Consider the following 22,456-nt stretch of genomic DNA (forward strand, 5'->3'; position numbering starts at 1 on the left):
TTTGTGATTTCAGGTTAAATTGATCTTAAATTCCCATCTCGCTTTCTCTTTGTGTCACCGAGAAGCCAACGCAGGAGGCTGCTGTCTCCCGTGGCAGCAGCCTGGTTCCATCACCGCCCCCCCCCCCCCCCCCCTTTTCCCCAGGGCGCTCTCCCAAGGGTCCAGGGTGCTCCTGGGGTTTTGAGCCCCCCCCCCCCCCAGGGTCACTCTCCCGGGCCTCTCAGGGACCTCCTGGGGTATCGGGGTGCCGGAGGACCCCAGGACCATCTGATGTCTCTGGGTCACAGGGCTCCCTGGGGTTATCCGGGGTCTTGGGGTGCTGATGGGGCTCCAGGACTTCCCCAGGATCACGGGGGTCCCCAGGTGGGTGCTGGGGCTCCCTCAGGACCTGGGCACCCCACAAGCCCCAGGCTTGTCCCCGAGCCCCCCAAGGCTCCCCCGGGCCGCGGGCAGACCCCGTTCCTCCCGGGGGTCCCGGCGCTGCCCCCAGACCGGGTGTCCCCACGCCCGTCCCGGGCTCCGCCGGCGCCCCCCCGGGCCGGTCCCCGCGGCTCCCCGGGGGCGGCGGGGGGGCGGTTCCGCCGGGGGCGGGCCGGGGCGGGGCGGCCGGCGGAAGCGGGCGGAGGCGGCGGCGATGGCGCTGCGGGGCGGGCGGCGGGCGGCGATGCCGGTATAGCGCCGGGCGGCCATGGCGCGGGGAGCCGGCCCGCCGCTGCGGCTGCTGCTCCTGCTCCTGCTGCAGCTCCTGGCGCTCCCCGCCGGCCGCGGCAACCGCACCGGCCCCGGTGAGTCCCGGCCGGGGGGGATGAGGGGGGCAGGTTGGGGATGCTCCGCGGGGATGCTCGGAGGCAGCTGGGGGTGCTCCGCGGGGGCCGGGGCGGGGACGGAGGCGCACGTCTGGCGGAGGAGCCGGGCTGGGGGAGCGTCCCTGCCCGCCCGTGGGGCGGCGGGGGTCCCGGGGGGCAGAGGCGCCGGTGGAAAACCAACCGGGTTACGTTCAAGTGAGCGGGGACTTGTCTGCCGCCCAGCCCCGGGAGCTGGGCTGAGTCCCGCAGCTCCTGCCGGGGGTGGCTTTGAGGGGGGCTTTGTGATTTCCCGAGGGATTTGGGCGCTCGGGGACTCTGTGAACCCTCTGCGGTGGAGCCGTGCTTGTGTCGGGCGCTGCAGAGCAGCGAGAGGTCAGGCCCGGACCCGGAGGGGTTTCTGCTGTATTTGCGGTGGTGGTGGTTGTTTTGCTTGGTTTTGCTTTGTTTTCAGGTTGCTTTACTTCCAGTGTATCAAGGCAGCTGGGCGGGAGCAGGGGTTTTGGACGGGCGGTGGGCTGCTCTTCGTGGTGGTACTGGGGGTCTGGGGTCCCCAGGGACCATGCCTTCCCCTCCAGAGCGTCAGCCAGCGCGTGCGGTGGTAGAAAGGTTTGCGGAGGTGAGATTGTTTGCCTGCTTTACCCTGTCACGGAGGTAGGCTTGTGCCAGCGGTGGCTATCTGCTGTTGATGGTGGGTTATCACTTCCTCATAGCCTGCAAAGCGCGGAGGCTGCTCTGGAGGAGCCGATGGCTGAGATGGCCTTTTGCCCCAGGCCCACCCTCCTCTGGCATCCTGCTAGCTGGGTTCCCAGCCCTGGAGAGCTACCCTGCGTTTGAGGTGTGGTGGTTGGTTTGTCTCGGCGCCGTCCCGCCGGCTGGGGGAATGCCTCTGTAGGGTTAGGTCTGGGAGCCGGTGAAGATCAGCGTCTTCCCAGAGGAGCGAGGCATCCTCTTTCTGGGACATTTAAAGATGGATTTTTGACCCGGGCTAAAGGAATATGGTTTCTGTTACATCATAAACAACCAAACACCTTGCCCTATAGCCATGTCTTGTCCAGAGTCAGACTTATCATTGTCTGTATAGCTTTGCACAGCGTCTGCTTTGAAATGAGGGCTTCATCCTTCTGATGGGAAGCCCTGAAAACAGCAGTCAAGATATTATTTCCGAAAACTACCATGAGATCATCTTTGGACCAACAAACCCAAGCTATTGCAGGTGGCTCTTTATTCTGAAGTTCATATAATGTGTCCTCTCTGCATCTGTCATTCTCCCGCATTTTGTTTCTTGTCTTAAAAACACTTGGTTTTTGCATAATATGTTTGAAATCTGTATAGGAGAGGATGGGAACAGCATCTATTTGACAACTCCCTTGCTCGGTTTAAAGGCTTGTTTTACATCATGGGACAGTCAAGTGGGACTTTCCAGGTTGTTGCCGTGCTGGTGCAGAGCATACTGAATGGATGGGGACAGACACATAGAGAGCACAGCAAATACTGGAGTACACTCTCTGGATGCAAATGGGCTGCCAGAGCACACGCCTCCCCTGCGGTGACCTGTCTTTCTGGCTTTTCTCTGCTGATAATCAGTTTATCTGCCTGTGGTATTCGCCTGTCAGCCCAGGTGGAGAGTGCTGTGGGAGTCACCTTACCCGCTGCGCAGCTCTGGGGTGCCCAGCGCAGCGAAGCCTGCGAGCCGGCCCAAGCTGTTTGTGCGTGGACTTTGTCCACGCTGCTGTTTTGTTGACAGAGCCACAGCTGCTGCTGACCTGGTGGCAGGCAGCGCGTGGGCAGGGCAGGCAGGCCCTCAGCCTCCTACTGCGCTTGAGCTCGCTCCGTCTAATTGACCAGTCCTTAATAAATAGCACCACTGATTGCTTGAGTTTTTAATTTTGCAGCCTGCCTGCCCTCTCCTCCCCAAAAACCACACAAATCATGCTTCAGCTTTGTGAGGACATGCTGGATGGGTGGCGACTGTGGCTGTTGGCCGTGCGGAGCCTGGCAGCCCGTGGGGTTGGAGCAGCTTGCATCAAGGGAGGAAGGCTTAGCCCCATGCAGGTTGTCTGATGGGACCTGTTGCATTGAGCAGGGCCAGGGCTCTCCCAGCTCTAATCACGCTTTGTGTCCCTGTCCTGTGCCCAAACATCTCCGTGGACTTCCAGAAGCAAACATGCCGTGTGCATGCAGAGGGCACCCGGGGGTATAGACGCCGCTGATTAAAGACTGCTCCCTTCTGTAGCTCCTGTGCATGAAATATGGCTGGGCTTGTAGGGGATCGCAGCCAGCTCTTGTTTGTAATAGCCCACGCACTGCGCTGGCATTGCAGCCAGGGAGCATTTGCTTGAAAAGCCCCTTTTGTGGTCTCTGCTCCTTGCTGGCCTAGAGAGCAGCGTAACCCTGGCGCCGGGACCGCAGCTGGACAGCTCTGCCCACGTGCTGTGGACTTCTCGCTGTCCTGCCCAGGGCTCACCCTTCCCCGTGACCTCGCCTGGCCCTGTGCATTAAGGTGCTGCAAGCACTGCTCCCTTGGCTGGACCCTGTGGGTGCGTGGCCGGGGCAGTCCCTATGGCGAGGCGAGGTGGCCACACTCTTCCTCCACAAGCAAATCCTCCGGTTGGCTTGCATGGCTGGTATTTCTTGTTTTCCTGTTTCCTCCTTTCCCTGTTGGATTCGCAGGGTGCCCGGAGGCTTTGGCTTGGTAATTTGCCAGGGAATTAAACCCATGATTACCGTTCCTGTCTCTTTGCAGTGCCGTGGGTGCAGGCCAGCATGCATCCTGCTTTGGGGCATGAATCGTAGTTCCTGCTAGGATTAGGTTCCTCTTGGCATGAAGTACATCCCAAGGCTCTGGTCCTGCCCGAGGACTGTTTTCTTCTTTCTTTGGCATCTTTCTTAAGTTCATTCGGGTCTTCTGTGTTTCCAACACGACCCTGTGCAGCGTTGGAGGAAGGCAAGTTAAACCGCGTTTGCTGCTGTATTCTCTGATAGAAATGAGGAATCTGCGTCTGAAAGGTGCCACAGTTTCTCCCCACTCCAGGGAGTTCCAGAGTAGAAAAGGAGCATCTGGGAGGACTTGGCAGAGATGTGAAGACATCTTCTTCTACCCCCTTGCTGAGTGTTATGAACCTTGTTTCCAGGTGGGCGGCATGGCCTTGGCTCCACTGTCTCCGTGCAGTTTTGTCCCCTTCTCAACCCCGGTGTGATGTTTCTTTTCCATCCCTGAGTTGCAGTCTGGCTGGTTTCTTGCTGACAATAATACTAGCATATAATTTTGCAGGTGGAATTATCAGCAGGCTGGGGGTGATCTATAGACATAGCTCGGCAGAGGGATGGATGGAGGCTCTAGTTAGTCCTGATGGCACTTTGACTGAATAGCTGTTGTCCTCTTGCATGACCTTTCAGCCTACCTTAGGGCTGTTCTCGCTATCCCAGCAGCCTTTCGTCCAGGTAGGAAAATCTTTAGACTTTGGAAGGTATGTCTGAAAGCAGAGTTACATTTGTAGCCCATGAATTTTCATCACGTTGCGTGTCACAGGAAGGCAGTGTGTTGTGCAGCACATGTGTCCTGAGCTGGGTAAGACCAATAACATCAGCCCATGCGCTCAGCAGAGACAGACGAGGGTACAGCTCTTGCCTGTTGGCACCATAAACTGCTGCTGGGGCCCGGAGCACCCCTGCGCTACCTGCACCCATCTGCTCTGCACTGTTTGCCCCAGGGTTTGCTGCTGCCTACTCCATTGCCTTTCCTTGTGCCATCAGCTTTTCCTCCTGACCTGTTCCTCCTCCTCCTCCTCAGTGTCTCTGGTGATCTGTGATCTTCAGAGGACATCTCACAGAGCGTAGTTAAAGCATCTTTTAGTGCTTTCTGGCTCTGGGTGACGGTTTTGTAGCAGGGGTGTGGGTGGTTCTGGCTGGAGGAACAACGCGGATCACCATGTATCTAGTGGGACTGGGATGAGAAATCAGGGACACAAAGGGCTCCTCTCTGGCAACCTTAAAACTCCTGTGTGCTTCTGTGGGCGGGTGTAGCCCTGCAGCCTGCCCCCAGAAGCCACCCCAGCAACTGCTGTGCTCTCTCCCTTTCAGAGTCCCTGTATGTGTCCGAGTACTTCTCTCAGAGCGCACAGAAGCTCTCCTTCTACAGCTGGTATGGGAACGCCAAGCTCTTCCATTTCCGTGTGCCAGAAGACACTGTGCTGCTTCGCTGGCTCCTGCAAGCGTCCCGGGGGAAAGGACCTGAGTGCACCGACATGGAGATCACAGTGTATGTCTGTCCCTGTGCCAGTGCTTGCCCACGTGGCCTTCCTGTCCTTCTCTTGTCCTTGTTGCTCGTGGCTGTGGTTGGTTGGTTGTAGGAGGCTGGGCGTCTGTTCCCCAGTTGCAGCAGTCATAGTTTCTTACTGTACTAGAACTAAATCTGTGTTTAAACCTGTAGGAGCATTTCGTGTTCACGTTACCAGTAGATCTGGGGCTGTATCTCAGACGTGATGTCTAAGAGACGCCTTAGAAATACTGGAGAGAGCTTCTTGGTGAGGCTGATGCTGCTGCTCATCAGCAAAGGTGTTCCTGGACCTTTCTGTGCCTGGCAGGATCCTGTGCATGGCACCAAAGGATGTGGCAGGGGCTTGAGAGGACCCAAACTGACGGGACACAGACAAATTCCCCAGTACAAAGAAACTGAAGAGACTGGGGATGCTTTTTCTGAGGGACGCGGGCTGTGCGTGGAGCAGAGACAGCAGAGGAATGCAGAGTCCTGCAGACACAAGAGCATGAGAAGATTGCAAACTCAATGCCAGTGAAAGAAATGTAGCTTAAAGCAGTACTTGAGTTGTTGGGGGATTTGAGATCGAAAACTTGCAGGTGGGGCAAGACTTTGAGCTGTATCTTGGGAGGGTCCCAAGTTTCCTGGGCAGGTTGTGCCCTCAGAGACGTGTGGGTCTCTGGCACCCGCACCACAGAGGTCTTGGCGGTGACTGAAGTTTGCTGCTTGGCTTGTGCTTCCCTGGTCTGTCCTGGGCACAGACAAGTGCTCTTGGTTGCTCCAGGGCAGCCTGGAACAGATGCTCTTGCTACTTTCTGCTTCCCAGAAACGTTTCCCATAGTTTGGGGATGTGAGGGACAAGGCAGCAGCTAAACGATACCCTAAGAAATGAAGACCAGCCCAGCTAAACTCAAACAGGTTAATAACACATCACCTTGTCATGTTTGCTTGGTGGACCTGTTGCGTCTGTTTTCTGTGGCAGCGCAGTCCAAAAGCAAGCAAATTACATACCAAATTGGCTGCCCAAATAAATATCTCACGTATTACTTAGCTGCCTGCTTTTCTGCTGCTTTGAACATTGTACTGCTTATCTGGAAAGCAGAAGTGTTGGTGTACTGAAGTCAGTCACGTGGACCTTCCTTGGTAAGCATCTTTTTAGTCGTCTGCCCGCCCTCCTAACAGAGGAAATAGGGAAGATGCAGATCTTAGCTAGAAAATGAAAGCTCTTCGTTGACGATTTAGCCTATATGGGGAATTTGCAGATGGTTACGTAAAAGGAGTAGTCTTGTGGCTGGGGCTTAACCTTAGTAAGTGTTGTGGAAATTTGCTTTCAGGCTTGATGGAACCGTGTAAATCCTTATCTTAACAAGCAGCCAAGTTAAACCAATCTCTAAATAAATCCCGGATAAGCTAATAGCAGCCAGTCCTCACCAGATGAAAATCTGGTGGTCCACTTGAAAACGTGGGGTTTTTTCCAGCCTGCTCCCTCTCCAGTCTCAGGCCAAGCTGGGTGTCCACTGACAAGTTTGTATCCCTGTTTATCTTGCCAGTGTCTTTACATCCCTCGATTTATTCGCATTCTGGTTTCTTTTGCAGGCACTTTCGCTACGGAGCCCCTCCTGTAATTAATCCACTGGGCACTCGTTTTCCTGCAAATGCGACCGTCCGTCCTTCCTATAACATAAGCATCATTCTGAGCAGTGCTGTGCAAAACACCACCTTTGTGAACGTCACCACCCCTGCTGCTGGAGACTGGTTCATTGCTGCCCATCTCCCTGAGGCTGCTGGCAGGATTGAAGTGAAGGTGAGGGTGCTGGTGAGGGTCTCAGCCATCGTACTATGCCCAATGTGTCTCACCACAGCTGACCCGTCTGCTCTCCCCTCCTGCAGGGTTTCTCCACTCCATGCCCCTATATGTTCCAGGCAGATATGTTTGTGCTCAGACTCACTGATATGCCCGTCCTGGAGCCTGGTGTTGCCATGCCACAAACCGTCGTCTCGCCTGCTAAGCCACTGCATGTCAAGTGAGTGAGAGCAGCGGATAGAAAGACCTGGGGCCGTGGTGGGGTGGGATTTCCCACAGGTGCTGCTTAGGGGAAGGCACTGTTATTCCCACGTGGGGCTGGAGCTGAGGGGTCTCCGAGCCTGTTTGCCAAGCTCCCTTGCAGCAGTGGTAGGGTTTGCGTGGGGAGCACACGAGTGCCCTTATCCAGCTCTTCCCAGGTGGTCTTAGAGGTTCAGCTGCAGGAATTTTAGTTCTTTGAGATGTTTCCCTTGGGAAGGCTTTTCACAATGCCAACCAGGGCAATCCTAGTTCTTGCCACAAAGCCCCAGGGACCGCTGAGACTTGGCTGGCTTGTGTTGAGACTACAAGCTCTGCAAACTGTTCGTCCCTCCTCCTGCAGGGTCTTCGTTCCCAAGCATGCCGCAGGGATGCGGTTTGAGTTGCGAAGCTGCATAACAAGCGAGCAGAAAGCGTGCACCGTGCGGGTGGTGCTGGGCTCCATCACGCTGCCCCAGTCCTTCCAGAGGATTATCACCTGCACAGGGAACATAAACTGCAGCCTGGCCCTGGACTCACCCCCCTGGGAGAAGTGGCTGCAGATCATGGTGGAGAGTCTCGGTGCTGCCAATGCCAGTGTGTCGGTGGAGATGCTGGCTTCTTTCACAGGTGGGCTTCCACTTTCTCTAGGCCTATGGGAACGACCAGAGAGAACTTTGTATCTACTGTGGCTCTCTTGGGTCTTTGGGTGGCTGGCTGTAGTGGCCTGCGTTCCCCAGCATGCTGGTTGCCTGGGCATAACCCTGGGTGCTGAGACCTAGTTGTTACTTTGGGGTCAAAAGTGAAGGCTCCAGTGTTCACCCAAGAGGGATACTCCCTGGAGGGATACTCCCTGTTTTGGAAATGCCTGAAAAGTTCAGGGTCTCTGAAGCAATGGTATTTTCCAAAGGCTGTTTGGGAAGGAGTGGCTGGCTTAAAATCTGGTGGGGAGAATGGTTTTGGGTAGATGCACCAGACTGTAATGGTACGTTGACTATCGATTGGCCATAAGCAGGCTACAGACAGGAAACCATCTTACAGAGGTTTATGTGGGGTAATGTCTTGGGTTGTAGCGAGGGGATGTCACCATTTCGGGTGACACCTTGTGACTCAGGAGGTCACAAGGTCCTCGTGGCTGTGATAGGCACCTTTGCATCCTCTTGTTAGGTGACCACAATCCCTGTTTGACTTTAGGAAGCTCACCAACTAGGTACGTTTTTAAAGTTTTCTTCTGCTGGGGGTTCTGTAATCCCCTCCTCAAAGCAGAGCCTCATCCCATGTGCTGGAGGGCCTGGCACTGGCAGCCAAGGTGTTAGAGGGGAGCACTAGAGTCTCTGGGAGCGATGAGCAGGCTCCAGCAGTGGGACTCCACGTGTCACATTCAGCTCCATCTGCCATGACGTGATGGCTTGTGCCTGTAGCTATATTGGGTTAGCATCTCTCTTCTCAGCTTTGTCTGCTCACGTCTGGGGAACTGTTAGAGACTTTTAGGCAGCCTGTGGTTATGGGACAGCTAAGTGCTGTGCTCTGCCACTGGCTGGTGAATACTCCCTGGGTACGTTCACGTGTCATGATGCTGTGTGTTACCCCTTCTTCTGTTCCCCCTCCCCTTCCCTGCAGCTCCAGGGTGCTTCCACCCACTGTACTCTGGCTTCCATCAGTGTCCCAGCTTGTGGATGCCGATGCTAGAGTTCCCCCTGCAAAGACGGTGCCTTTCAGGGGCTGTAGCCAATACTGCAGTGCATGAACCAGCTGAAATACCCCAAGTTTGTGCTATCGCTTAAAGGTCTGGAGCTGCTGGAGCCCTGCCTGGATGAGGTGCTAGTCCTGGCTGTGCTGATTCCTCCCCTTTTCTGCTTTACAGCTTGTAGACCAGGAAGTACCAGTTCATTCCCTAACTTCAGCAGCCTAAACCAGAGCCAAACTGGTCCCAGACCAGGTAGCACAGGAGCAGCAGGGAGCTCTACTCTGTCTACCGGAGAGGCTTCACGCAATGCATCCGACCAGAAGAGCTTCTGTCTGCAGAACCAGCCCGTCGTTCGTGAGGACCTGGATGTGGTGTCTGTGCGCTACAGGCTCTTGAATAGTCCCAGTGTGCCTGTGAGCTCCCTCTCCCCGACCCTCCTCCTCCTCAACCTGAACACTGGCATGGACAGCGGGGGTTCCCTCGTGGTCAGTCTCCTGCTTAACAAGGTGCGGAGGCTGATTGATGGGATTGTCTCCCCTTTGCAGGGCTTTGTCCCTGCTCCTAGGCTGGTTTGTCAGCAAACTCCAGGGGCTGTAGGTACCTGTGGGACTATTTCTCTTTCTTTTTGTTGTCACAAAACACTCTGAGCCTGTTTTAACCGCTGCTAGCATGTCCCACCTGCCAGCTCTAATTCAAATGCCACAGCTTGCTGGTGTGTGGTGGCAGTTGAGGCAGAGGAGACGAAATGGAAGGCAGCTGCAATGCCATCTTCTCCACAGGAGCCTAGCGCCTTGCCACCACGGGAGGAGACTGAGCAAGGGAGCCCAGGGATCTTCCTGCCCAAGTCGCTGATTCCCAGGCTCCTTCAGTGACACCCCAAAATCAGCCCCCTGAAATTCTATGAAATTTCCCGAGGGCTGGAGCAGGGCTCAGCCCTGATGTCCTGCTGCCTCTGACTTCTGCCACCCTCTGCTCGTGCTGAAGCGATGTGCAAGCGTCCCAGCTTTGGGGCAGTTCCCCCCGTGCAGTCCCCCGGGAGGCTCTCTTGCCCTTCAGCCAGCATGTAACACAGTGGCAGTGCAGGGTGAGGTGAACACAGGTTTGCCCAGAAAGAGCTGCTGAATTGACGGGTGACCTTGATCTGCAGGATTTATTGTCACCTGCTGTTCCCGTATACCGTGGGCAGCGTGGGAGGTGAGTTGTGCAGGGGGGTGGCATCAGGGCGCTCTGACATGGGACACTGCTCTGTTTGCACAGACGTCCGTGAGCCTGGCCAATGCCACCGTGGTAGCGTGTGTGAGTGCTGCTTCACCGGTGCTGTCCCTCAATGCCACGCAGAACTGCAGCACAGGTATGAGAGCTGCTGGCACCCGCCGCCAGCTCAGCTACGCCATCTCGGGGCTTTGCTTTTAGACCTTATGAGCTGTTAACTGACTCAAGACTTTGTGGGGTGTCCCAGGGAAGCCGATTTTGGCACAAGCCCTCCGGCGGTCTTGGTGCTGGCATCTGCCCAGGGGTGCTGGGATGCAGATGCTAGTCTGGCACTGGGAGTTAGCCTCCACCAAAGGAAGGTCTGGTTACCAGCTGGGGCTCTTCCAGCCTCATTGGCAGGAGGTCTGGGGATGGTCCGGGTATTGCTGGTGTGCAGAGAAGCTGAGCTCTGCACTGGAGGACTAGCCAGGCAAACAGGCTGTTCCAGGTGCCCTGTGCTGTCTAGGCAGGTACCTAGAGCTGAGATGAAAGAAAAAACAAGGGGCTCAGGAGCAAGGGTCCTTGGTGACTCCAGAGGACAGGAGCAAGGAGCCACAGGAGCATCTGATTCCTGTGCAACTAGTCTCAGCCTGGGATTGCCATGGACTCTTTGCCCCTAGTCCTGGCCCATGACAGCACCCTCTTCCCTTTAAGCTTTTTTCCAGGGCTACCCACTGAGTGTGAGCACGTCATCTGCAGAAGCAATGCTGATTGTCCTGTACCCACAGACAGATGACTGGTTCCTTTCCCTGCAGCTCATCTGCCTAAAGGGCCAGGGGTGAGTCTGAGTCTGTCATCCCACCTTGGGGCTGGTTCAAAGCGCTCTGCCTCTGGGTCCTGCCGCCCTTGACTAGCGTGAGCAAAACCAAACCTGTGTCCTCACTGCTGTGCCGTGGGCTCGTCTCACCTGGTAGGAGTGAAGCTGTGGCTGCAGAGGGGGAAGGAGGCGGGTGGCAGTGCCGACTTGCTCTCTTGTGAGTACCCAAGCAGCTTGTCTGGTGCCAAGCTGGCATGTCTCATGCAGACTGTGGGTGGCAGAGCCTGCCTGGATGAGCTTCTCCTTCCCCAGGTGGATTTTGAAGTGATAAATTGGTAAATGAAAATGCTGCTGTTACTTCTTTGAGGGATCTCTTGAAATGCAGACAGTTGTACCCATAGTCCTGCAGTTTGCCTTCCTGCTGGTCCCTTGTGTAAGGGGCCGAGCGCACGCTGTAAAACAGTGCTGGTGATGCTGGGCCTGGGCACCGGGGTCTGCTGTGGGGGTCTGGGGAGAGCTGACTCCTGCCTGCGCATCAGCTCGGCAGTCTGAGTGGAGAGGGAGCTGACTCTGCTCCTAGCTCTTGGGAGGGATGGAGCAGATCTTGAAATCGCGGGGAGCTTGCGTGCATGAGCGTGGCCTGACCCTCTGGAGCAAAGTGCTCCCTGGGCACAAGGCTGCCCCGAAGGACCGGGGTACCAAGGCAACCTGCTCTCCTTGCAGTGAATGTAATGCTGCAGAAGCCAAAGTGACCATCTTTGCATACCTCACCCCCTGCTTCAATGATTGTGGGCCGTACGGACAGTGCAGCCTCCTGAGAAGACACGGCTACCTCTATGCTGGCTGCAGCTGCAAGGCTGGTGAGTGCCTTTTCCTAGGAAGCTTTGTCATCCTTCCCAAGGGGAGGCCACGTTTTTCGGTGGTGGTATTTGGGTAGGGGAGTCTGGGGTCTGCTGTGGCTGCCAGGAACAGCCTGAGGTCGCAGCGCCTGCCCAGGGAGCCCTTGGCACCCGTGGTGGCCTCTTTGGGAGCATCCTGACTTCCCCAAGGGGTGCTGTGTTCTGGGAAGCACAGAGCACCACAGGGGAAATTGGGCTGAGGACAACTTTCTGCTCAATGGTCATTTTGCCTCCAGCTTGGAGACTCGCAGGGCTTGGAGAGGTCCTTCTGAGCGTCCCCAAAGAGATCAGGGTGCCGACAGGGCTGCCTGAAAGTGCGTCAGAGCCTGTGCCTTTCAGGGCGGTTTGCTACATAGGGCCCTGATAAGGCATGCGATGAGGCTGGGCTGCAGTCCCTGTCTGTGCTTTGCCATGGTGCTCTGTCTCCTGCCAAGAGCCAGCACACAGGCCAGCCCTTAGACTCAGAGGTGCCCCTGGAGGAGGAACATCTGTGTCAAGCTGCTAATTATCTTAATGGGATGAGCAGACTGGGCGGGAGTCAGCGGTGTAGGGAAGATGATAGCTCTGCTGTGCTTGGGTGAGTACGTGTACCTGTTCTCAGCAGAAGGACAAGGCAAAATGTGGTTCAGTGCTGCTTTGGGCCTGAGCCAGGATGTCCCTGCTGTCTGCTGCAGTGCTGATGCTGGGCAAGGAGCGAGATGGAAAACAGCATCCTAATTTCCCTGAGGGGTGCCAGGTTCTGGGAAGCACAGAGCACCCCAGGGGAACTGGGGAATCAGGCTGAGGACAGCTTTCTGCTGAATCACTCGGAGCAAAATGCCCCATCTGCATATTCGTGACCCAGAAATAAACTGGAGAGAGCAGCCTCCCTGGGCTCTGCCTGGCGGGGAGCCAGCAGGAGGGGCAGAGCTGCTGGCTTGGTTTCTAGTGGCACTGCAATGGGATGGATGCTACTCTGCTTGTTGACCGTGGAGTGCCTGCATGTACCCAAGCTGCCCTGTGACTGACCTCCTTTCCCCAAAAGGAGGGCATGGGCACCCTAATCTTGAATTAAAATAATTAAAATTAAAAAAAAAAAAAAAAAAAAAAAGAAAAAGAAAGAACAAAAGGCAGGTTTGTGTTTGTAGAAGACTCTCTCAGTTCAGTCCTTGGTATCCCATCAGCAGGCTGAGAATTGACCCCCGTGTCAAGCCTAGAGTGTGCGCTGTCCTCTAGAAAGTTTTCGATCCCACGTGCCCTGCACAGACCTGGATGTCACCCTGGGCTGAGGCAGTGGGTTTGGTCACCCTGGAGAAGAGGAGTTGGAGAGGGGTTGAATCACACCTTCCACAGCCCACGGGGGTTACAGGGACCCTGGAGCCAGGCTCTTCTGGGGGAGCACAGGGAAAGGGCAAGAGGCTGCAGACACAGGCTGCAGCAAGGAAACTTTCAGCTAAGTCGAAGAAGACAAATCTCCCCCCGTCAGAGTTGTTCAGCTTTGCACAGTATCCAGGTCTCCATCCCTGGAGATCTTCAAAACTCAGTTGGGCAAGGCCCAGGGCAACCTCAGCTGGCTTTGCACTCTGCCCTGCTGTGACAGGAGGTAAGACAGGAGCCCAACGACTTCCTCCGTGTTGTGGATCATTCTCCACCCTGGTTCCTGGGATCTGTAGGGATGTTGCACCCAGCTTACACTATCATCCGAAGCGTCTGAGCCTCAAATGCTTAATGTATCACCTGCAAGTAGCATGTGTGTTGAGTTACTGTGGGAATGAAAAGTACCAGCCTGGACACACCTATGCTGTATGTAGAATGGCCCCTGCTATGTCAGAATAACCTGGGGGTGTCCTCAGAGCAGACACGGGGCTCTGTTGGGGTTCCCCAAGACTTTCCACAGCAGAGCATGTGATGAGTAACAAGACCATCCTGAGAACAGGAGTGCGAGTGGCTGATGGAGCAAGGGAGAGGAGGCCAGGAGGTGGTCCTGGCGTGTGATTGCCTCTTCCGAGGAGTCCCAGGCTCCTGCTGGCTGCTGCAGGAGGACAAGGCAAGGCATGCGAGATCCACACAAACCTCTCTGCTCCGCAGGCTGGGGCGGGTGGAGCTGCACGGATGATACCAAGGCTCAATCTGTCAGTGCACAGAACCTGGCCACCCTCCTGCTCACCCTGAGCAACCTCATGTTCCTGCCGGCAATAGCAGTTGCTGTTTATCGCTACTACCTGGTGGAGGCCTCCGTCTACACCTACACCATGTTCTTCTCCACGGTAGGGATTGCCTTTTGTCGGGTCCCCTGCCAGCTTCCCCTGAGCATCAGGGATGCTGCTTCGGACTGAAGTCCTTCGTGGAGCAGTCCATCCTGGAGCTCCACAGGGAGCTTCTAGGGTCATTGGACGAGCACCTCCACAGACAGGTCCTGCCCCTTCAGAGCTTGGTAGGAGTGTTATTTTCCCTGGACTCTTCTACCCACACTGCGGGTGCTTGTATTTGGGGGTGGGACCCCAGGGAGCTGAGATGGGGTTGGAGCATTGCGCGCTTGAAGGGTGCTGTGCTAGGAGCTCTCGGCTGCTGCTGGGAGGGTGCAAGTTGATGACTGCTCTCATCTGCTTTCCGTAATGGTGGAGCTACCATGGGCCGAGTCTTCTCCTGCCTCTCCTTCCTAGAAAGCCGTGTGCTGCTGCTGGATTCATGCTAGCCTTTGCTTTTGTCCCCGGCTCTAGTTCTACCACGCGTGTGACCAGCCAGGCGTCGCGGTGATGTGCATCATGGACTATGACACACTACAGTACTGTGACTTTTTGGGCTCTGTGGTGTCCATCTGGGTGACGATCCTGTGCATGTCCCGGGTGAAGAAGATCCTGAAATACGTGAGTGTCAGGTAACCCCGCACGGCAGGGCCAGACCTGAGCCCGCCAAGCTGCGGGTGGCCATGCTGAGCCCTCTCATGGCTGTATTTTAATGACACAGCCCAGCCTGGTGACAAAGCCTGTTTGTCACCCAGTGCCACCCTGATTTTTAAACCAGTGGGTTGTTTTGTCCCAGGGGTTTGGATCATAAACCTGCGTGCTTGTAGGGACTGGGCCTGAAGGGACTGAGATTTGTGGGAAAGGTTTGTGGGTCCTCTGGTTTCTCCTTCTGAAGGTGCTGCTCCTGAGTCCTGCATGCATGCAGGGCTGGGTGGCCAGGAGGTGGTTCTCCCTGCCTCTTGGCATGGCTGGCTGTGCTCTGGCAGCAGATGAGCTGCTGACGATAGTGGTGGTGTCTCATTCCCAGGTCCTTTTCGTCTTGGGGACCCTGTTAATTGCCATGTCCCTACAGCTGGACCGCAGAGGGGTGTGGAACATGATGGGTCCCTGCCTCTTTGCCCTTGTCATCATGATTGCAGCGTGGGTAAGTACAGGCAGCCAGGCAGGACCTGCTGCCCTTAGCTCCCTTCCAGAGAATGATGGTGGCAGAGCAGACCCCAGGCTCCATCCCATCCACAAGGAGAGCTTGATCTCCTTGAAACACCCAGGTGGAGGGAGGGCAGGGCAAGGGATTTACCTTCCATCCCTCCAGTAGCTGAGAAATCCCCCAGTTATGGGTCTCAGCACAGTCCAGCTGCTGCAGCTCCAGTTGAACGCACACCTGTGGCTGAAGTGTTGTCCCAGAGCAGCTGGCTGTTGCCCATGCCCTGGGCAGGAGCTATGGCATCTGTGCTGGGCTTTGGTGTCACAGCTGGATAGGGACTCTTGCACACAAGAGATGGGCCCAAGAAGGGGGAGGGGGCTGAATTTCTCAGGGGCAGCAAGCACACCCTCTTGCTGTGAGGTTAGCAGATGTTCCTGGTCAGGCAGTGCTGCCTGTTTCCCCCTGCCTAAGCTTCTGCTTGGCTGCTTAACCCTCCTGTGCTCTCACACCTTCAGGTTTACCACGGAGTGAAGCGCAGACACTGCTACCCCTCCTCGTGGAAGCGCTGGGTTTTCTACCTCCTCCCAGGGATCACCTTGGCTTTCATAGCTATCTCAGTATATGCATTCATGGAAACCAACGAGAACTATTACTACACCCACAGCATCTGGCACGTGCTGGTGGCTTGCAGTGTTGCTTTCCTGCTTCCTCCACGGGACAAGCATAAGAAGCCCTGGGCCTGGTCACAGAAGCTCACTTGTCGCTATCAGATTTGCCAGAACGACCGTGAGGAGCTCTATGCTGTGACCTGAAGCTGCTCAGCTCCTGGTAGCAGAGGTGGAGGGCTGGTGCGGTTGCTCTTTGCCTGGGCTGCCCCTCTCTCACACGTGAGCAATCCTCTTACATGCTCATTCGCTGGCTGGGAGAGTGCAATATGGACCAGGTTTAAAGATGAAGATGGTGGGCTTGTCTTGTGAAGGCAAGTTTGAGGCCACCTCTGCTTTTCTGCTGGGATGGGGCAGGCTCTTCATGGTTCTAGATCAAGGAATAGCCTGTCCCCCACCTCCCCATGGCCCTGGGGGAAATTGCCAGCCCTTCCTCCCCTCCTGCTGCATCCATGAGGCTTGGGCTTAGCCCACGCTGAGCTGGAGCCAGGGCTTTGGCTGCTGGGCTCTTCCCAGCACACCCTGTCCTAGCACAGGGCTGTGGGACGGGTATTTCTCCTGCCATCCTGCAATCAGCATTTGAACCCAAGAGAAGAATGGGTTTCTTCTGATCTGGGGGGCAAATGCTGCCATGTGCCCTTGGTGCTGATGGGGAGGGAGGGAGCTGATCTTGGTGTGCGCTGTGCCCTTGGCTGCTGTCTCCACGGGGGTCTGGAGCCTCTCTCCCCATGAAACGGGCAGTGCTGCTCTTACCTAGTCCTGGTTCTGGGGGGGAAAGAACAAGGCCAGGACTTGGGCCCTGGATTCAGGATCAGACTTGGCAGGAATGTGAAAAAAAAATGCGGGGACGTGCAAGAGGCATCAGCAGCATCTCGCCCAGAGCTGTGAAACCCACAGCAGTGCAGGCTTTAGTCTAAGTTTAGCTTTAGCCCTCTTAGCTCATCTGGAAGGAGCCAGGCTGCTGTACTGTCCCCTTCCTCTCAGTGTTCAGGTATTCACCCTCTTCCTCCCTTTTGTGGGTTGGGCACATGTGCGGCTCTGCCTGGGCAGCATAGGTGGTCCGGGATGGTGTCCGAGCTGTGCACCCCCCGCTCCTCCAGCAGCCTGCTGTGCCGTGGAGGCTGGATGTGCTGTGGAGTTGTGGCTGATCAGAGGCCACCGGCAGTGTCCCGCCCCAGCCAGGAGCCTCACCACGGGCTCCCCACATGGCTACTGACTCCTTCGCAGCGTCTGTCTCACCTTAGCCTTACTATAGGGCACGCAGGCATCAGAAAGCAAGGGCAGAAAACTGGCAGCCAGGCAAGTTGTCTTTGCCCATCCTTATTCTATAGATAAGGGCTCAAATACATCATTCCTTGCTGGTTTGTTCCTTGCTGGTTTATTCCAGCAGTGGTCGGTCTGGTGTGTGCTGCTGGGAGCCCCTCAGGTGGCTTTGGGGAGGAAAGAGCAATTAATGAAGGATTTGCCTCCTAGTTTATAGGAAACAGGGTTATTTCTTTGCTTTGAAAAAGCGCCCAGCATTCTGCTCAGCTCTGCACTTTATCCCTCTCCCTCCCCTTCCTCTGCAAACTCCGACGTTTTAAGCAGACGCAGGACGAGCGAAGGGCCTGCAGCCAGCGATGTCGTCCCCCCGGCACCCACCTCCCCTGCGGTTCCTTTTGCTGCTGCCATCCACCACACCGGCAGCACGGCGGGAACCGGGGAATGCGGGGGCTTCCTTGAACTTTTATCACTTTTAGGCACTTTTTCCCCCTCCCCGGGTTTGCACAGCGGCCGCTGCAGCCCCGGCCCTGTGGCAGGCGACCGCTGCTCCTTCACAGCCGTGCCGTCCGCGCCAGGCTGCCGGTCTGGCCCCGGTGCTGCCGGTTACCAGAGAAAGCAATAATTCCTCCTCGGGCTTTTTCCTTCAGGGGCTTCCGCGCTGCCAAGCAGGGGAAGCTTTGGGGCGAGAAATCCCACTAACGTCATTGTTTATTTTGTGTTTGATCGGTGAGATTCCGCTTTTGCCCCCCCGCCCCGCGACTGTTGGCCCTGGCACAGGGTTGTGTCAGGTGCCTGGGGTGGGGGGGGTGTTAATTATCTGGGGTAATACCTGAGCGAATTCTTGTGTCTGGGAAAAAAAGGTTATTTTTTTTCTTTGCTGTTAATACCTGTGATTATTTTATACGGTAAATTTTAAAGCTTACAATTTTATAATTTAATAAAGGTAATGGTATTTGAGGGCAAAGAGGTGGTGGCTGGAGCTGAGGCCAGGGCCGGAGCAGCAAGGGCCGGGCAGCCGCAGGCTGTGGGCGAAACGCGGGCGCGGCGCGGCCCCTGCCGGCCGCCGTCGTCGCCCCTGCGGCCCGTCCGCGCCAGCCAATGAGAGGCGGCTCCGGCCCCGCTTCCGGCCGCGGTGGCCGCTGGGAGCGGAAGCGGGCGGCGGCGGGAGGGCGATGCCGCTGCACCGGTACGCGCCGCGGCTCTGGCCCGCCCTGCGGCTGCGGGAGGGCATCTGTGCGCGGCTGCCGGAGCACTACCTGGCGGCGCTGCGGGACGACACGCCGCCCACGCCCGTGCACTGGCGGCCGCTGGGCGTGCGCTACCGGCGGAACCCGCGCACCGGGGAGCGGGAGCGGGTGCAGGACGTGCCGGTGCCGGTGTACTTCCCGCCCGCCGCCGACGAGGGGCTCTGGGGCGGCGAGGGCTGGATCCGCGGCTTCCGATATGCGCGCAACGACAAGGTGAGCGCTCCGGCCTTTCCTTATCCTGGGCCGGCGGTGCCCGGTGGGGGAGCCCCGGGCGGGCGACCAGGGCCCGCTGGTAGCAGCCTCCGCCTTCCCCCAGCGGCCCGGGGCCGTGTCTTGGGCGGCCCGCCCAGCCCCTGGTGCAGCCTCAGCCCGTTTTGGCGGGCAGCGGCGACCCCCGGGGAAGGCGGCGTCGCCGGGCCCTGACCGCCGGGCCCTGACCGCCGGGCCCTGCCCAGCTCTCCACCAGGCTGCCCAAGACGTGGAAGCCGCAGCTCTTCGAGCGGCAGTTCTACAGCGAGATCCTGGACGCCACGCTGACCATCACCGTCACCATGCGGACGCTGGACCTCATCGACGAGGCCTACGGCTTCGACTTCTACATCCTCAAGGTAAGGCCCTGCGCCCAGCGGGACTTGCTGTGCAGCAGCCTCAGCGCGGCAGGTCTGCGCCCACGCTGCCCTTGCTCAGGGGCCTGCAGGCATCTGCTGCTGTTAATGTGTTGGTGCCGGTCTAAGGCTTCTAGCCTTTAATATCCCCTTGATTAGAGCCCTTGGTGTTAAAGATCAGAACCATGATCAAATTAGCTCCAGAACAAATCCGAGGGATCGTTCCCCCTTCATAACATGTGTCCTGAGAGCCTCTAGAGCGTGCGGATAAACTGCCAGTGTTGTCCACGTGCTGATAGACTTGCGTGTTCTCTAGCAGCTGGTCTCTTGGTGCAGTTTGACATCAGACTTTATTTCTCTAGACTCCAAAAGCCGATATGTGCTCAAAGCTCGGGATGGATTTGAAGCGAACGATGCTGCTGCGACTCGCACGGCGGGATCCTAAACTGCATCCTGATGATCCAGCCAAAAGAGAGGCGATCTATAACAAGTACCAGGTGGGTGCCTGACCTGCAGTCCCTGCCCTGGTGTCTGCAGCGATGTTTGCTGGTTGTCCAGACTGATAATGCCCTAATCACCCTGTTGCGGTACAAACCGCGTTTAGGGTTAAGGGTATGGGCAGAGAAGATCTAAATATCGTTTGTCAGGTTTTTCTTGTCTGTCTGTGGGCTGCTAATTTCTGTACTGATCATTTAGGAAGACAAAAGCCTGTATTTTACTGTGATTGAGGTCAGTGAGGGTCTGCATTAAGCACTGGTAGGAGCTGGAACTGCCAATGGCAATGAGAATTTGTACTGATTCTGCAGCGAGGAGCCCAGACTGCCTGTGTGCAGTTTCGTTTTGTGCAGCTGGTGATGGTTGCCAGTATAGAAATACCACCAGCGTCTACAGTCCATGGAGCTGTGCTGAGAAACAGCTACAGAACTACAGAAAAGAGGGGTGCAGCAGTGGGCACGACTGCTCAGAGGAAGCAGGACCCTCGCAAAGGGAAAAGGAGAGAAGGGAAGTGGACTTTGGTTGCCAGCAATGAGGGAACGGTGGTTTAAGATTTGTCCGTAGTAACGTTCCTACTGGATCACCTGTTTGTGTGAGTTGGGCATAGAGAAGATTTGCATCTTAGTCACCTGGAAAGACTGTACCACCCGTTCCTTCTTTTATCACAGGAATTTGCGATCCCAGAAGAGGAAGCTGAATGGGTTGGCTTGAGTTTAGAAGAAGCAATAGAAAAACAGAGGCTCCTAGAAAAAAAGGTGAGTTCCTGAGGCAGTGCTTAGCGCCGAGGCGTCTTAGCTGCATCAGGCTGGACGTCCAGCTGATCTGAGCGCTCCTGAGCGGCAGAAGTGGTGCTCCGAAACTCCTGAGCAGCCACGTGAGCCCAGTTAAATTTGGGTGCCCAAAACATGGGGCTGAGTTAAAGCACATTGTAAAACCAGATCCCCCAGTTAGGAGAGAGATATTTAGGGGGATGGCTCATAACTCCTGCCCCGTTGTGTGAATATCTTTGCCTTTGGTTGCCTTCTGCTATGCTCTTGTGCTTTGGGACACGTGGATACAAGCTCAGGGCTTGCTCAGTTTGTGACCCTCTGTCACCACATCTTGCTTGTTAGAAGCAATATGCAGAGCAGGGTTCCCCAGAGAGCTGCTGGGGCAAAAGGGCTTCCTGGGGGATGGGGTGCCTTGGTGACGTGTCCCCCAGACCTGTTGGCTCCTGTCGTAGCTGCAGCAGGGATGGAAAGGTCAGGAGCACTGACTGCAGGAGGCGGTGCTGGGCCCTCAACCCTGTGGGGTCCAGCTTCAGGGAGCATGTTCACCCAATGTGCTTCAGTACAGCTCTGATTTAGGGCAACGTGAGGAGGGAGGCAAGCTTTTTGTAGAAGAAAAGAGATTCCTGGGAGCTACTGGTGATTCTCGAATGCAGGCAGAATTGGGAGAGCTGGTGAATGTCCCACACAGGTGCCTGCCATCTTTGAGGCAAGGTTACAGAGCTGAGCAGCAGCTGTGTCTGGAGGAGTAGCACAGCAGGTTGTCTTGTTCAGCCACGGGAAAAAAACCAGGCCCATCTTCCTCTGGTTTTAACTGCTAACACTCCCACAGCACTGGCTCCCTGGGCTCTCCGTTAGACTTCACCCCTTGCTGCTGCTCAGGTTCACTCCTTTTAAGTGGTTTATCCTCTGCTTTGTTTCAGGACCCTGTCCCGCTCTTTAAGGTGTATGCTGAAGAGCTCGTCAACCAACTGAAAGAAAAGGCACTGCAGAAGCAGTAGAAGGAAAGAAACCTTTGGAGCAAACCCCCTGCTGCAGATCAAGCTGTGGGGTTCAGTGAGTCTTCTGTCTGAACCACGTTGTGTGGAGGGGGCCACATGAAGAGCATGCCCAGGAGCATGTTGCAGTTATCGAAGTCTAATGACAGTCTAAATTCAGTGAGGAACCGTTCCTGTGGGCTGAGGAAGGAATTTCTGTCCTGTGGCCTCTGAAAGCGTTCTTGTAAGACTGACTTAATGTGGTTCTACCTGTACAAGTAGTTGGCTGCTGTTGAGAGCTTGATCACTATATAAAACGAAATATGCATTTTGGGAATATCAGTAAACTTTTCTCTGATACTCATTGCTCGTTAGTGTATTATAGCAGGGACTGTAAGACATGGTGGTGTAACTTAGATCAGTCCCCAGCCTTCTGCAGCAGAGACGATTGTGCCCCAAAAGCCTGACCGCAAACCCCTGCCTCAGGCGGTGCCTGCCAGCAGGTGGGGCTGAGCTCCCCGGCCGCAGTTGATGGCTGTACAGCTCACCCTTGGGTTCCAGCACTGTTTCTGTTTGAAGCAGGTGATTTTTAAATCTTTTATTTTGTAAAAATGTAGTTGAAGTGGGTGTTCAAGCCTTTGCTCCTGTCTGGCAACAAGGGACCGAAAAGCACTTACCAGAATTACGTGCTAGCGAACAGTGCTGTGTGCCACTGGTGTTGTCTGTAAGCTTCGTGGTCCTGCAGTGGGTTTCTGGCTGGAGAAAAAGCAGCCTCTCCTCCCTTTCCCTTCAGCTCTGAGGTGAGGGACAAGCACAGAGCTTGCAGGATGGACCTCGTGTGAGCCGCATCTCTGGATTGTCGCCCCAGGAAGAGGCTTTGCCTTAACCTCGCCTTGGGATGAGACATGCTCCCCGTATCCAGCACATAAGGGCGAGTGTACAGTCTCGGTTTCTGAGCCACAGGACCCATGATAAGAGAGAAACCGGGCTTTTAGAGTGGTGTGTGGCTGGTGCCCTCTGCACTGGAATGGAGTAGAACCACAGAGGAGCAGAAATTCCCAGTGCCTTAACATCTGCCGTAAAGATTTGGGAGAGAGGTGCTGCAGGGGTGGTTGCTGGGTGGGCACAGAGCCCCTGCAGGGCTGTGCTAGGTGGCTGGGGATGAGGGAGGTGGTTGAGGTGAACATGACATAAATGGTGGCGTTTCAGGAAGACCAGACTTCTCTGCTGCTTTTTGGGCCAGGGAATGGCTTGCAGCCCTCGCAAGGGGTATTTGAGCCCCCAGGTGAGTGTGGCATGGCTGTGCAGCCCCGGGCTGGTGGGGCTGGTTGGTCAGGGGCTGCCAGACTGGGGCTCTGCTGTCTCTGCACGG

The 22,456-nt window shown here is 56.1% G+C and overlaps 2 protein-coding genes across 3 annotated transcripts; both read left to right on the forward strand.

Annotated features, from left to right (window-relative positions):
- The first annotated feature begins 648 nt into the window (after positions 1 to 648).
- PGAP6 (post-GPI attachment to proteins 6) lies at positions 649 to 17,900 on the forward strand. Of its 2 annotated transcripts, none has more exons than XM_082312264.1 (13): positions 649 to 785; positions 4,887 to 5,064; positions 6,658 to 6,865; positions 6,952 to 7,085; positions 7,467 to 7,732; positions 8,967 to 9,295; positions 10,047 to 10,140; positions 10,695 to 10,818; positions 11,521 to 11,657; positions 13,764 to 13,942; positions 14,396 to 14,542; positions 14,949 to 15,065; positions 15,581 to 17,900. In XM_082312264.1, the coding sequence occupies exons 1-13, from the start codon at positions 689 to 691 to the stop codon at positions 15,875 to 15,877; spliced, it is 2,307 nt and encodes a 768-aa protein (XP_082168390.1). In that variant the 5' UTR covers positions 649 to 688; the 3' UTR covers positions 15,878 to 17,900. The 2 variants fall into 2 exon arrangements, with proteins under 2 accessions (XP_082168390.1, XP_082168391.1); XM_082312265.1 differs by lacking the exon at positions 649 to 785 and adding an exon at positions 1,668 to 3,937.
- Positions 17,901 to 18,021: 121 nt separating this feature from the next.
- MRPL28 (mitochondrial ribosomal protein L28) lies at positions 18,022 to 21,168 on the forward strand. The gene is made up of 5 exons (XM_082312266.1): positions 18,022 to 18,453; positions 18,696 to 18,848; positions 19,208 to 19,342; positions 20,009 to 20,095; positions 21,031 to 21,168. The coding sequence occupies exons 1-5, from the start codon at positions 18,166 to 18,168 to the stop codon at positions 21,106 to 21,108; spliced, it is 741 nt and encodes a 246-aa protein (XP_082168392.1). The 5' UTR covers positions 18,022 to 18,165; the 3' UTR covers positions 21,109 to 21,168.
- Positions 21,169 to 22,456: the final 1,288 nt, after the last annotated feature.

This window comes from Platalea leucorodia (assembly GCF_965183815.1).
Source record: "Platalea leucorodia genome assembly, chromosome: 5".
Taxonomy (NCBI): Eukaryota; Metazoa; Chordata; class Aves; order Pelecaniformes; family Threskiornithidae; genus Platalea; species Platalea leucorodia.

Excerpts from the sequence above, each read along its gene's own strand:
- PGAP6 (XM_082312264.1), top strand. The coding sequence starts at position 689 with ATGGCGCGGGGAGCCGGCCCGCCGCTGCGGCTGCTGCTCCTGCTCCTG. Across the intron at positions 6,866-6,951 it reads CTGGCAGGATTGAAGTGAAG|GGTTTCTCCACTCCATGCCC; the intron begins GTGAGGGTGCTG and ends CCCCTCCTGCAG. Across the intron at positions 11,658-13,763 it reads TGGCTGCAGCTGCAAGGCTG|GCTGGGGCGGGTGGAGCTGC; the intron begins GTGAGTGCCTTT and ends TCTGCTCCGCAG.
- MRPL28 (XM_082312266.1), top strand. The coding sequence starts at position 18,166 with ATGCCGCTGCACCGGTACGCGCCGCGGCTCTGGCCCGCCCTGCGGCTG. Across the intron at positions 18,849-19,207 it reads TCGACTTCTACATCCTCAAG|ACTCCAAAAGCCGATATGTG; the intron begins GTAAGGCCCTGC and ends TTATTTCTCTAG. Across the intron at positions 20,096-21,030 it reads AGAGGCTCCTAGAAAAAAAG|GACCCTGTCCCGCTCTTTAA; the intron begins GTGAGTTCCTGA and ends GCTTTGTTTCAG.